Consider the following 15746-nt stretch of genomic DNA (forward strand, 5'->3'; position numbering starts at 1 on the left):
CCCTCCAGGCTTCTGGCAGTCAGAAGCCCCTGGGCTCTAGTCCCAGTGGCCGGGTCACTAATTCATCCATGCCAATGCTGCTGAGCCCACTGCTGCTGACAGTTATACCCAAAAGCCTCACAGTACTGAGACACAAATCTGTAAACCAGTTTTGTGTTGAGTATCAATAGATAACATGAGATTTAAAGTTTTATCAATCTACATAAAACAAACTGAGCACATAGATGCACACACACACACATACAGATGCATGCAAATTGACAGGCGCACAAACACATTAGTCAGAATGGCACAAAAAGGTCTGTTTTCTTACAGGGCATGAAAGTGAGGTGAGTGGAAATGACAGCGTGTGTTTGTGTGTGGATGTGTATGGGGGCAATGGTGCAAATGCAAATGTGTGTGTATATGTGTTTTGTGTGCATGTGACTGTGTCAGAGAAAGCAAGTGAAAGAGGGATAGAATGAGCATTGGTTCTCTTCATTTTTCTGTGTTTGTGTGTATTTTAATGCTGTATACGCACACCAACAGGATGTTGTATGCGGTCTTTTTGCTGTAGCGTGTTTGAGGCTGTGTGAGATTTTGCAGATGATTCGCTTGCTCTCCTTTCTGCCGCAGGCTCACAGCACAATCTGTTACAGCCAAAGATGAACCTTACACATACAGGCTCAACATGTATTCTAACTGCTGAATGGATATGAAAATGAGGCCTCTCTTTCCATGTGTTATCCTGTGTTCTTCAACATTAAGTGGTAAGAGTAGGGTAAACACAATCCTGTTTAGTAAGGGTGTGTTAGAGCTGGAGATGCATGACAGAGGCTGCCCTTACTCCATTGCAGTCACTTGTATGTTGTCATAACTAGATCTGCCATGAGATCAATTAAAGTGAATAAAAATTAGTAATTGAGCCTAATGTCTTTTGAATAATGTTTTTCATTTATATAAATATATAATTATTGAATTCACTGTAATAAAAATGCTAATAATAATATATATTTTTTATTTTTTTTACTTTAACCATAATATTATTTCTACTGCTTTAATGACAATAATGATAATAATTGTCATCATCATCCATATAGGAAAGTGACAGAAGCTTATAAGGGAGATTAGGAATGGGTGAGAAATCTCTTTCTCTCTCTCTCTCTCTCTCTCTCTCTCTCTCTATGTGACACATGCGTGGGCTCCATGTGTTCTATCCAGACCACAGTCCCTCCATGCCTGCTGGGTTTATGAGTGTGTGGGAGAGTACACATGTGTGTGTGTGTGTTTAAGAGCAAGCGTCTCAGCTGAGATGACCTAGTTCCACTCATTAACGTCACTGTGGGCTGATTCAGCCGCATCTTTGTGCCTGAGCACTGAACTGTGTGGCCAACACACACACACATACATACGCACACACGCACACACACACACAAAGAACTAAAAATGACACCACATCTATCACTCAGGTGATCTGATTCCCTGGATAGCATAGTAATGTCAGTATGTAAACATCTCATTAACTTTACTGAAATGCTTTCTCCACCAATATTCCCATTCTGCATTAATTACTGTGATATTCAGGTCATGCATTACAGTTTATATACGTTATGTAGAAATGTCATTTAAAAATTACATAAAGATATGTAATGAATGCCAAAAGGAGTTTATGTACATATGCTAGTTAGCCTCAAATATAAACCCCTGACAGGTGTAGTGAATAACATTAATCATAGGCTAAAAATGGCACTTGGAATCTTTTAGTCACGACTATCTGGGTGCAGCAGGGACTCCAGTGGGCTTGTGTCACTGAAAGGTACTCAGGCTTGAAATCTTTAGGGTGTTAGTGAGATTAGTCAAGGGCTTGGGCATGCCAGACTGCAGCAAGTAGTGTGCATGAAAATTCCTTACAAGACATGAATAAAAGCCATAGTGTCTTGAGTGATTATGATTTATGACTGAGCCAGGTTTCCAGATAAGCCCCCACACCAGTGATTGTAGACCTGGACTGTGTGCATTTCCACAAAGGTTGGGAAATTTTGTTTTCTCCCACAATTTCTGGAAATTGGGTTTGTAAACACATGTTTAATAAGGAATACAAACATTCAAAACATTCAAGGGCCTCTGACATTGCTTCTCCAGGCTCAGCATGGCAGAAACTGCACTATGTAACATTTGGAGGAGGGTAGGAAACCACCCCACCTTGAAAACACCTTGATTTCTGGACAGTGTTGTAAAAGAAAAATTACACTCTGTAACTGCAGGGGGAGCCAAGATGCACACATACCAAATCTTACCTTTAACGTTTAATATAGATTAGAGCCAGGCTGATATATTTGCTGGATTATAATATCCGGCAATAGTGAGGAACGTTAATATATTGGTTGGGGCGCAAATCCCCAGCTGCTGAACAAGATAACCCCTTTTAATTCAGCATGTGAAGCTCTTTCTGACAAAAATACATACTTTCTGACAACAGGGGGCGACAAAAACTAACACAGTGCCTTTACTGATGGTCATGTTTTGAGCCAGATGGTTTATGGGCTCTGGTTTGAATTGTAGCGTAGAGATACACTGCAGATAGCTTAAATATGAATGTATACCAGTGGCGGATGCTGGTCTTTCAAGGAGGGGAAGCTCAATTTCGGCCTACATCATAAAATGTGTCGGTTTATTTATACGTAAATTCTACCCTCCGTTCCTTTTCAAGACAATGATCTGTGACTGTGTCGTACCAACAAGGCGTCTGTTCCAGGGACTTGACTAGTGTCCTCTCAATGGCCAGCAGAGCTAGGCTGCTTAGACGGCCTTGGCCCATGTGAAGTGTGTCCGCCTGTGAGTGCTTTGTGACGGTGTAGGGGCTCAGCAGCACCCGCTGGACAGAAACTGCGATAGAAGTCAGAAAGGGTTATAGAAGTCAAGTCTCCAAACACAAACAGCTACAAAAAACCCCACCAGAAATAGAAGCTCGATTTGTCGCTAGTCGTTTTTAACAAAGAAAATGCCGCTAAGAGGTTTAAGAAAGTCTCCGGTTCAACAAAATGAAAATGTAATGCTCCCACGTATCTTTACACCAAAGGATCGCTGATTCGCTCATTTCGCTGTCAATCAAAAAGGGATTCAGCCTCAGACAGATCATCCAATCATCATGCAGAAACTGAGCGTCAACCCACTGCCCCATAGACCCCCAGAGACGCTGAGAGTCCGATGGGCGGGACAAAGCCCAGCATTTATCCAATGACTCGTCTTGTTTCGCTGCACTTCACTGCTTCGCTATTGAACTCTGTGGACGCAATCACTCTGAAGCTGCGGGAATGATTGAGAGGAAAGCCGCGTCTTTACCAGTAATAAGAAGCTTATTCTGAACAAAAGTTGATCACGTTGTAGTGCATATTTATTCAATGACATGTACACACAACAGTATATATTTTATCACTTATTTTTTGACGTTTTAGGGGAAGCTGAGCTTCCCTTGCAGTCTTAGAGCAATCGCCACTGATGTATACAGCCTCTATATAGGAGTTATATTCAAAAATGTTTTATTTAATTCTTATTCTTATGGCTTCTCATATATGCTATAAATTATTATATGCTATATCTCATATATGTTAAAAGTTATTATTTTATCAAAAAAATGGTAGCAAACAAAGCTATTGGTATTATCTTCTTCACATAGCTGCATAAAATACAGGGCATACTTTTGTAAATATAAATATATATAAATATGTATTTAAACAAGATATCCCACTTTATATTTTGTTATATAAGTTTGTTATAAACCACAGCTAAACTCTATCTCTTTGGTAGTTGAAACCATTATTGCTTGTAATTTAATCATAATTATCACTTCCAAATTAAAGGCTCTCTCTCTCTTACAGCTCAAAAGCCTGCTCTGGTTCATCTATGAATCTTCTTTTCTGTATCGGTTCTTTTCAATTAATTGGCATTACATGGCTCCAACACAGAATTACAAGAATCCAACATAGCCCATACTACCAAAAGTGGTCCAAGGAAGAACAATGGATGAGCTTGCGACAATTTCAGGGGACACACAAGGTTGATATAGAAAGGAGCAAAGGGGTCAGGATTGACACACAGCCCCATAAATAGCAAGCTGTATTTCACTGAATGCTCTAATAAACTACTGTCATAGCCATCATTACACTTTCCCGCAGTATGTGCTACAGTAGCTCATTTGTAAAGGAACAAGAAAGGGGAGCCATTGATCCCTTTGTCTAATTTCATTGGTTGTCGCCTGTTGTGTCCTTTGGACCCCTTTAGGAATTAAAGCACAACTGCAAGACCGTTTTGTAGATTCCCTCAAGAAAATATTATAACCATTAAAATTTGGCATCTGTCAAAGTCGCTCAGATCCTTTTGCTTGCCTATTATTCCTGCTTCTTGCACATCACATTCAAGAACTTGCTGCCTAATGACCCCTAGGCAGGTGTCATTGTAACAAATCAGTGTTATTCATTTCATTGTCAATGATTTTAATGTGGCAGATGGAGCCTAAACATAAGAAGAAAAGCTTGACATGCATTTCCTGAAGGACGTACCAGTGCTTGCAAAGAAAATAAATAATATGTAAATAAATAAGTTAATTAATCAATCAACAGAAATATACAAATAATTAAAAAGTTTACATATTTTATTTATATGTAAACTTTTTAATTATTTGTATATTTCTGTTGATTGATTAATTAACTTATTTATTTACATATTATTTATTACTGAAATAATTCAATAAAAAGTTAAAATCTGGAAATATATTTAATATAGATAGATAACAATATAAAGGGATAGCTGGCTAGCTAGCTAGATACCAAGAATCTATCAATATATATCCTACTTTTATGCTCACTAGGCTGTTGCTATCCAGTATGGTTGCTAAATTGTTGTTGTTGTGGTATCCATTACCAATACCACAACAACTTAGCATCACCATAACAATAACCAAAAAACACATAACAATACATTAAAAACCAAGGGATACAATAGCAACCGCCTTGCAACACCATAGTAACCACCTGATGTACCATAGCAACTGCATAGCCACCACTTAGAAACAATAAGAAATAACCTAGCAACTGCTTATTAGCACAATTACCATGTGCAAACACACTGAGATAGGCCACCTGAGATACCATAGAAACCATGTAGAATACATTAGCAACAGCCATGTAGCAACAATTTAGCAGCCACTGGCGTTACCATAATAAGCAGTTAGCAACACCTTAACAACCACTGGGGATACTATAGCAAGTGCCATGATACATGTTAGCAACACCTGGGATACCATAGGAACTGCTTAGCAACACCTCTTCAGATCACATATTTCAGGAAATGCAGTGTTTATTATATAAGTCTCTGTCAGGCAAAAATCTTGTTTAAAATTAAATCTTAAATTGAGTTAACGTATTTCGAAATAATAAATACTGTAAAAAATAATTCCTTACATTAAGTGTTATCATTACTTTTGTTTTAAAAATTCCTAACCCTAAAATTTTCTTCCCCTACTGCGGATCGGAACGCTACTGAAAGCACGCGGCTCTTTCCGGCTCTATTTTGGTGAAACACTCATTTTCAAAATGACGTCCTCCGCGAGTGCGGTGTGTAAGGTTTTTCAGTTCCAGGACGCTAAGTGCTCCCCCGACCAGCTACTCAACCTGAAGCCACACTGTGTACAGCCTTCCCCGTCACCTATAGTGGTGGATAATGGCTCGTTCCAGACGCGCGCCGGATGGGCGTGTGACGGGGAGGAGTTCTTGCGACCGCCGTTAATTTTCAGATCTGTGTCGGCGAGGAGCCGGGGGGCGGCCCGCAGCGACACCCAGGTGGGAAACGACATCCCCTATCTGGAGCCGCTCCGTTGGCTCCTCAAGACCCAGTTCGACCGCAACGTCGTTGTCAACTTTGAGATACAGGAGCTCATGCTTGACTATATCTTCCTTCACCTCGGCATTGGGACCCAGGTGAGAAACACCGGGACAGACTTCCAATAAATACTAGAGTGACTATAGAGAATGTCACTGTGGGTCTGCTCTAAACGCCTTTACTATTCTCCCTACACCATACACTCACTTGTTGTTTTGTTCAGTCACTTCTCATTGCCAGACCTTACTTTTAAGAGGACCCAGTGTGCAAAACGACATAGAGGATTCCCCCATTCTGTTCACATCTTAGTGATCATTCTGCATCCAGTCCAAAATCAGACCTTTTCTGTCTAAAACTGTCATCTGTTCCCTATGTAGTGCACTATTTTGCGGTCCAGCCATTTTGTATTAGTGTCTGAAAACATAGTGGACCATTTTCAGTGAATGTTTACGTTCAAGCCGCCTTCATATATGTTAGAAATGAAAACATTTAATTGAATGAGATGTGTTAAGAAAGGAAATATTTTTTTTGTATTTTTCCTAAATTCTTAAGACCATTTTCAAGTTTTCTTGAAGCTGGATAAATAAACTTGACTTGTCCTGGTCTCCCAATAATTCTTTCAAAAATGAGAACGATTTTAATGGAGCTCTATTGCATTAACATAATATTATTTGTCATACCAAACCATTTGATTTGTTAATATGTTCACAGGGTAATGTGGAACACCCACTGGTTCTCACAGAGGCTCCATTCAACCCACTGCACTGCAGACAGATGATGTCAGAGCTACTGTTTGAGTGTTATGGGGTCCCACAAGTGGCATACGGTGTAGATAGTTTGTTCAGTTTCTACCATAACAACACTCAGCGTGGACTAAAACTACCTCACACAGGCTTGGTTTTATCATCAGGATATCACTGCTCTCATGTGCTCCCTTTCATCAATGGCAGGTACAAAACTTTGCTTTCTAATCTTAATTATTGTGCTAGGGTTGGGGTTAAGGTTATTGTGTTGAGATATATATTGGATTCTGTCTTATTTTCACTGCTGATATTTAATACAGCATAGCATACATCAAATCTGTATTATCTGTGTGGCATAATGACATTTTATTATGGTATAAACATTTGTTCTTTTATTCTGGAAGACTGTACAGGAAATGATGACTATTTCTATCCTCATTACACAGTTACACAATAATAATTTGTATTTGCAGTGATTTTAGTATTTTTTGGTATTATGTTTTATTTATTTTCTACAATAGAGCATGGTACTTAAGGTTTTATTATGATTATTATTATTGTTGTTGTTGTTGGTATTTTTGTTATTTGTGAGAGGTTATTCAGATTTGTTTACATATCTGTAAGAAATATACACTTGCTGCATATCTAGTTAGCGTCACACTAATTTCATCAGAATGAATCACCTTTTCATTCTGTCTTTATCATGATATCCGACAGCTTATCTTTTATATTTATCTTGTGTTGGTGATACAGGCTTGATGCATTTAACAGTAAGCGTGTGAACATTGGAGGTAGTCATACAGCAGCTTACATGCAGAGACTTCTGCAACTGAAATATCCTGCTCACCAAGCTGCCATCACACCCAGCCGCATGGAGGAGCTGCTACACCATCACTGCTATGTTGCTGAGGATTACCAGCAGGGTATTTCCCACATTCACTGAAAAGATGTATCCATTGCCTAATTAGATTTGGGCTAGTTTAACTTCTTGTTAAACTCTCAATAAGGAATTTACATAGCAATTTTATATATAAATGGGTCAACTAAGCCTATGTACTGTTATGATATTCTTATTCAGAGCTGGAGAAGTGGCGGAGTGCAGAGTTTTATGAGGAGGAAGTTCACCGTATGCAGTTACCATTCTCTGGGAAGGTTTCGGGTGTATTTGCCAGTGTGGAGGAGAGGCAGGAGAAACGAGTGCAGCAGCTACGGAGGCTAGAGGAGCTCAACAACCGCCACAGAGAGGAGAGAATTCAGCAAGATCAGGAGAAACTGGACACACTGCTTGCAGTGCAGGTACAATTAGGGCTGTCGTGAGGGATTTTTTGCTAAGCGAGGTGAAAAAGCAGCCTATAGGTTTGGCAATATACCAATGCAAAAAAAAAAAAGTTTCTTTAGCTCTGTTTTGACAAGATTAGTTTTTAGAGAGCTAGGTCTGTTATTTTACAACAGGATATCATTAATGTTTTTGGGTTTGCACTAGATAATATGTATTGATGTGTTGGATTGGATTGGTGTGTTGTAAATAACAGTGGAAGGAGTGGCGACTCAATTTACGTGTGATAGGGCAATGTCTGTGTACATGATTTTCATAGTGTGGATCATACACTAAAGTTTGTATTGTCACTACTGTTCTGAGAACACCCTACCAATCAAAAATATCCAGCCTTTAACAGCTGTATTTTTGCTCCTTTATGTGAGACCATGGCAAAACAATGTACTCGCAAGCCTTCACAGAATTATCATAACTGATATTAGTACTTACTCAGGTGTAGTTACTCAGATAAAATGAAAAAACAATGTCTAAACAACAGGAAAGGACAAGTAGTGCTGCTCATAAATCTAAGCAATGTTGGGGCATTGGAACTTTCTCTTTATTTCTCTTTCAATTCTACAAGAACACACATTCTACATAAAATCAATCCATGGCACAGGCCACCTGGCAAGTTCTTCGTTGCACTGGTGATGGTTAAATGCAGATTTATGGCCAAAGCAACTGCAATATCTGATCGTCCTGTCTAATGCATTTTTTCCTTGTTTCAGGACTCATTATTTGTGAAAAACGCTTTTGGTCAGAAAGTACATATTGGTTATCAAAAGCCTTTAGCATGCCTTTGAACACTGGCTCCCCAGCAGGAAGAAATGGCACTGTTTGTTCAATCATACAGTGAGTCATATCCTCAGTGAGCTCTTGCAACTGACTACTGTGGCATTAGTATTTCGCTACTTTTGTGAAGGCTTTAGGGACTCCCATCTATCACTGTCTTTTATGCCTGTGTATGATGTTTATATTTTTACACCAAACTCCTTAGAGACAGTCACCTGGAGCAGGGCTTGAATTTACAATCCCAGGGCCATGGAGCAGTGTGACAGCGACACTACCTGTTGCACCACCATATATGTACCTAGATATTCGTTAAAAAAAAACACACTGCTATATATAAATACAGTACATTACACCTCTCATCTCTGTCTGTAGGAGCTGCTAGAAGAGGGTGCAGTGGAGCAGTTTCATAGGCGTCTGATGGAGCTCAACATGGACTCTGCTGAGGAACTGCAGTCATACATCCACAAACTGAGCCTGAGTGTGGACCAGCACAGATTAGCCAGGGCAGAGGTGTGTGTCTAAGTGTGTAATTAAACAGTAGATGTATCTGTTTGGCTACATTTGATCTTAAACATGAAAAAAAAAAACAACCATGAATAAAATTAATTATTAATTAAAAAAATATAATGATAGCAAAATTAACACCAGGGACTACTAGTAAACTTAGTAAAATGTAAATGAAAGATTCATGCTTTGTAAATATACTCCTGTAAATGTATTTGGCAGTTTGTTATACTAAATGCTTATACCAGACTTAAATATTATTACTCGATTTTAGTCAGATATGTTGCAGATATATCCGATTTCAACACACTGGCTCTGATTTCATAAGATCTCTCTACTTTTAAACTAATGAAAATAAAAAGAAACCAGATACAATTTAGGTATATTCAAAACATCACAGACATGTGTTAGGAATGAAACATTCCTGGCTGGAACTTGCAGAAAAAAAGAATTTTATTTAGAAGTTAGGAAGAATTGCTTTAATTTTAATGGTAAAGTGCATGTTTTGTTTTGTTAGGTCACAGAGTTTGAGCAAAATATGGAAGAAAGTGATGGAGGGAACCAGATAGAGGGTGATTTAGGTGAAGAGAACGCTGAACCTGAAAAGGTTGATAATATCCAGGTAATATCATATTGCTGCATCCTGCCTCTCATACCAGCGCTAGCATTTCTGATTTTACTTTAGTTAATTTCACTCCAGCAGTGACTGGTACAATTGTCTTTGCTCATGATTAAGCTTTTTTGTTACAATGTACTACAGAGAATATTATACCGTTATAAAGTTTACCCCTTGCGTTCTGTATTCAGCCAGCATTCAACATGGCAGAATACCACCAGCTGTTCGTGGGAACTGAGAGATTACGTGCCCCAGAGGTTCTGTTTCGCCCTTCAATGATTGGTGAAGAACAGATGGGACTTATTGAGACACTACAGTTTGTACTTGAACAGTGAGTATCTGGCAGCTTAAATTCTTAGAGTGTGAGGGTGACTAATCTACATACATTGTGTCAAATGCAATAAAAACAAGACTTCATCATTTGTTAATTTTCTTATACATTTATTTAACTCACAAATGTTCAAAGAAATTCCTTTAAATTGTTTGATTAACCAAATTTGTAAATATATATTTGTTTTATCTAAATATAAAAGACTGTGGTGACTATTCAGCGGCTGTAATCCTGTGTCAAGAAGCAAGAAAGGGCAAAAATTCCTCTTGCAAAACTACAACACTTTGTATCCTCAGTTCCCAAACAGTTAAAAAGTGTAATTAAAAGGAAAAGGTGAGGTAACACCATGGTAATCATGTCCCAAACTTTTTCTTTTTTAAGTGTGCTGCATATCTCAAATTCAAAATTCTATACATTTGCACAATACATAAGGTCAGTTGTCAGTGAAATATATAAAGTGAAATCATAGAAAAGATTTAATCAGAAATACACAGATCAACTGTAACATTATGACAACCACCTTGTTTCTGCACTCAGTGTCTATTCTCTCAGCTTCACTGACCACACAAGAGCACTTTGTAGTTCTACAATTGCAGACTGGAGTCCATCTGTTGCTCTGTATACTTAGTTTGCCTTATTTTATCCTATTCTTCAATGGTCAGCACCACTACACAGCAGGTATGATTTTGTGAATGTGTGTTATGCTGGTACAAGTGGATCAGACAGAGCTGGAGTTTTTAAAGCCTGCAATTGTCACTGCAGGACTTAGATTAGTCCACCAACCAAAAACATCCAACCAACAGTGTCCTATGGGTGGTATCCTGTGTCCACTGATGAAGGATTAGAGGATCTTTTATGAATTGCATTGCATTTTACCAAATTGCCCAATTTCTCTGTAAAAAGGGTTTGTAAAATTAATATTTAATTTAATTAACTCACATTACATATGAGCTGTTACTGTTTACTAAATGTTTAAAGATATAAAATGATTGAATATTACTGTCTATGAAATTGTGCAGTTGTTTCAGATTTACAGAATTTACAGTTAGATTTGCACTGGGAAAACGTCAAATTATTTTGATTGAACTCTAGAGGGCACTGTTTCACACACTGGTCTTTGTTGGTGTTTCACTAGGTAAAGCTGAGCAAAAAATTAAATGTTAACCAATATTTAGGTTTGCTGTTTGAGGATGGTTACTTTTTTTCATTTTAACATATAAATCATATCTCATTCATTCATTTATTAATAATTTCTCTAAATAAATGTTTATCTTTATCAGGTACACCCCTGAGCAGCAGACTGTACTGGCTGAAAATGTGTTTCTGACTGGAGGGAACCTACTGTACCCTGGAGTCAAGGAGAGAGTAGAGAGAGAACTACTGGCTATGAGGCCCTTCCAGTCACACTTTAAGGTTAGAGATGCACTTGTGTGTGTGTTTGTGTGTGTGTGTGTGTGTTTGTGTGTTTGTGTGTTTGTGTGTTTGTGTGTTTGTGTGTGTGTGTGTGTGTGTGTGTGTGTGTGTGTGTGTGTGTGTGTGTGTATAGTGGGTCAGAAATACACTGCCTAAAAAATTGACTAATTAATTTAGATGTCAGGGGTATTAATCTTATATTACTCTATTTAGGAAGCATACGTCGTTTTGAATAGGAGGCACAGTGGCGCTGCAGGTAGTGTTTCAATCACAGCTCCAGGGACCTGGAGATTGTGGGTTCAAGTCATGTGCCGGGTGACTGTCTGTGAGGAGATTGGTGTGTTCTCCCCGTGTCCGCCAATTTAGTTTGCACATATGTGCTGTCGCAAGAAGGATTGCTGGGTCTCCCAGCACAGTCTCAAGAGATTGGATGAGATACTAGGAAGGGTAGAAGTTGTAGAAGGGCATCGACCCAACAGCAGAAACATGCATTGCAAGAGCTGTACAGAACGACCTCCAGCAGGCTACTGGTGTGCATGTTTGTGACCAAGTTGTCATAAACACACTCCATTTAAAGATACACGAAGGCCTGACCTGTGCTCACACCCCAGCACCATAAAGGTTGATTTGCATTGGCTAGATAACACCAGAATTGGCAGGTCTGCCATTAACACCCTGTTCTCTTCATTGATGAGAGCAGTCTCACACTTGCTACAGACGTGCCAGATGTGAAAGACACTGAAGATTGTGGTGTACATTATGCTCCCTATAGAATCATCCAGCATGACAAGTTTGGCGGTGGGTGGGTCATGGTCTGGCGAGACTTGGAGGGTCATACAAACTGGCATGTGATGGCCAATGGTACCCTGGCTGCTCTTAATAAATATACAGATGGGATGATTTAATCTGTGGGGTAAAGCAATAATTAGAGATGAATGGGGTTTGTGAACCATTTGATCTCACTAATGCTCTCAAGCTTGAATTCCATCAGATCCTCACAGAAATGTTTCAATATCTACTGTAAAACATTCCCAGAGTCAAAAATGTTGTAACTGCAGCACATGGGGACAATCCACCTATTAATACTTTTAATTGTTAACTGAGCAGTGTTACAAAACATTGGCCATATAGAATACATCCCAAAATAATCTGTATTAAATGTTTGTGAGGCAGTGAATCACAAGGTAAGATACCTGAAAACAGTGGAATTAACAGGCCCTCCCTTTGTGGCCCAGGTGACTCTTGCATCACAGCCAGCTCTGGACGCCTGGTTTGGAGCACGTGAGTGGGCTCTGAGAAACCCAGTTGGATCTGAAGGCTGGATCAGCAAGCAGGATTATGAGGAGAAAGGAGGGGAATATCTGAGTGAGCACTGTGCTTCCAACATCTACATTCCCATGAGGATCAGTAAACCAACACAGCGTGCCTTTGAAGCATCACTACCCTCCTCAGAAGTCACACAGGACATTAGTGCAGCTACAAGTTTAGACGTTGAAGTTACATCTGATTCAGGCAGCAGAACTTTAGGGGCCATGCTGTCTTAGTTGATACACTGCGTAGCTTCTTACACTTCCCAACATTACAGGTTTTGGTGGTGTTAAAGAGGTTACATGCTGAGCCTAAGTGTGTAAGTATGAAAAAATTAAAGCCAATAAATTGAGTAAAAATCATGTCATATAACCACTCAGCCAAGCTAGTCTTGCAATAAACTTGTTATAAATGTACAAAAGTTTAATTAAGAAGTTTAATTTCACTTTTAAACACACCAGAATTCAGATTTTTTCAAATATATTTTTTAGGATTGCCATTTGGAAAAGGCTTTCCATTTGAAAAAGATTTTCTCCAAAAATAAGTGTATTATTAAAAAAGAGCACTCTGAAGTACCATAGGACCTACGACGTAGGTATATACAGTACACAGACCACTGATCAACCCAGGAACTCGTTAGTCCTGATTGCCCTCAAATGAACTCTGACTCCCTGTCCAACTCAGTTTTTTCATATTCAGCTGCTGAACTACGCAAATACAGGTTTTCCCATTTTCTTTCCAAACGTGCTGTTGCCGCCTTTAGAGCAGGTGTACTCAACCGGCGAAGTTACGTTCTCCGTGGTTTAAGACTAAACTGCAACAAATTTCTTCATTTTACTGATGGTACTAATATTTTTTCATTTTGAACCACCAGCTCATTCTACAAAACTCTCTTCTAATATGTCCAATCTATGCTTTCTTACGCCTGCTCCCCCAAGTTCCTCATTTTCCCTCCTAAATTTCTGTTCACTTACTAACAAATCATATCTGTTGCAAGAATTAATATCTGATAATGCCATTGATCTCCTTTTCTTAACGGAAACATGGCAACAACCATTTGATTACTACTCTCTTCATCAGGCAACCCCACCCTACTTTAATTATGTGCATAAATCACGTTCCTCTGGCCGTGGGGTGAGCTGGCTGTAATCATTAACAACAAATTCACAATTCCTGAACTTGTATTTACATCTCCGACCTCTTTTGAGTATCTTGCGATCAAAACACTGGGCTCTGTTACTGTATTGCTGTAATATCTCCATCCCAGATCTAATCCATCTTTTTTATCTGTATTATCTGAGCTCCTCACTCTTGCTAGCTCTTCTTCCTCTCGACTGTTGTGACACCAAGTTTGTAACTGATTTTCTGTCACTCCTTGACTGTTTTCTTCTCAGTCAACACGATAAAGGTCACACACTCAACCTAGTCTATTCTTCTTCTGTTCTGGTTCATGATCTTCATCCTTTTCTGTTTCCACTCTCTGACCATGGTTCTGCACTTGACTGTTTTGTGTCTTACTTAACAGATCAGAAACAGTTTGTCACATTTTCTGGCCATAATTCCACCATTTCCCCCAGCACACAAGGGGTCCCTCAAGGCTCTGTGCTCGGCCCCTTACTATTCATTGTTTACACACTACCCCTCGGCCAGATTATTCGGAATTTTAATCTTGATTTTCACTGTTATGTTGATGACACACAGATTTACCTCTCGAACAATTCCATCAATAACCCACCACTCTCCAATTTTGAACTCGTCTCTCAAAAATCAGGAAGTGGATGACACAAAATTCACTAATGCTTAACAGTAATAAAACTGATCTCATCCTCATTGGCTTCAAATCCACCCTCAATAAAACCGTTTTTTTTTCACACTCTAAATTGATGATGTTGCTCTGTCCCACTCCCCTGTGGTTCGTAACCGTCGCGTCTTCATGTCATCCTTGACTCATGTGAGTTACGGTATAAAAACCTCCTCCTTTCACCTTTGTAATATTGCAAAAATATGCCCGTGTCTTTCCCAGTCTGCTGCTGAATGTCTCATCCATGCATTCATCTCCAGCTGTCAGCTGATTACTGTAACTAACTTCTTTCTGACATCAGCTCCTCACTACTCCATAAACTTCAGATGTTCCAAATCTCTCCGGCTTGTCTCCTCACCCACACCCAGTCCCACCACCACATCACCCCAGTTCTCTAAAACCTCAGGCCAACCCATGTTATTATTCCTGTTGTTTTGTACTGTATTGTGTATTATTAGTTCCTATCATTTTGTTTACTGTCCAATTGTGATTGTCCTTTACATGTCCTTCTATTGTAACAGTGTCTTTGGGTTATTGAAAAGCGCCTTATAAATGTAATTTATTATTATTATTATTATTATTTTTCAATATATACATGTTTTGTTTTTTCTGAAAAGTATTGTTGATAAGTCTTGAAAAATTAAAAGCTTTTTTTATGGATATTAAGATGATCAGTGTGATTATTTATATTTGCCAGTGTAAATTTCAAAACCAGAAACTGGATTATACAAAAAAAGAATGACAGAAATACACTGCAGAAAAAATGTTTTCTGATGTTTTCAGACATTTTCACATTCTCTGCTTCATAGCTTTTTTTTTTTTTTAAGATATTTGCATGATTAAGGTGTCATATGAAAGATGGAACTTCTTTTCATTGCAGTGGTGTAATTTAAGAAAATATAAAGACAAATAATGAGGAATCTGCCTCAAGCAAAACATGTGCAATCCTTATTTAAAAAAAAAAAAAAATATATATATATATATATATACACACAATTTTCTTCTGTGCTTCAAGGTGTGTGAGTGTGTGTGTGAACCTGTGAAGGACTGACGCCCCCTACAGGGCC

At 38.8% G+C, this 15746-nt stretch overlaps 1 protein-coding gene across 1 annotated transcript; it reads left to right on the forward strand.

Annotated features, from left to right (window-relative positions):
- Window positions 1-5570: 5570 nt before the first annotated feature.
- On the forward strand, window positions 5571-15239 carry actr5 (actin related protein 5). Its single transcript, XM_066644190.1, has 9 exons — window positions 5571-5954; window positions 6568-6806; window positions 7353-7522; window positions 7678-7895; window positions 9079-9216; window positions 9728-9832; window positions 10018-10157; window positions 11438-11570; window positions 12806-15239. Exons 1-9 carry the CDS (start codon window positions 5571-5573, stop codon window positions 13112-13114), a joined length of 1836 nt encoding a protein of 611 aa, XP_066500287.1. The 3' UTR covers window positions 13115-15239.
- Window positions 15240-15746: the final 507 nt, after the last annotated feature.

Source organism: Hoplias malabaricus, chromosome 14, assembly GCF_029633855.1.
Source record: "Hoplias malabaricus isolate fHopMal1 chromosome 14, fHopMal1.hap1, whole genome shotgun sequence".
Lineage (NCBI taxonomy): Eukaryota > Metazoa > Chordata > Actinopteri > Characiformes > Erythrinidae > Hoplias > Hoplias malabaricus.

Bases quoted from the DNA above. Each gene is read 5' to 3' on its own strand.
- actr5 (XM_066644190.1), top strand. From the start codon at position 5,571: ATGACGTCCTCCGCGAGTGCGGTGTGTAAGGTTTTTCAGTTCCAGGAC. The intron at 6,807-7,352 runs GTACAAAACTTT...TTGGTGATACAG, and splicing joins CTCCCTTTCATCAATGGCAG to GCTTGATGCATTTAACAGTA. The intron at 9,833-10,017 runs GTAATATCATAT...TTCTGTATTCAG, and splicing joins AAAAGGTTGATAATATCCAG to CCAGCATTCAACATGGCAGA.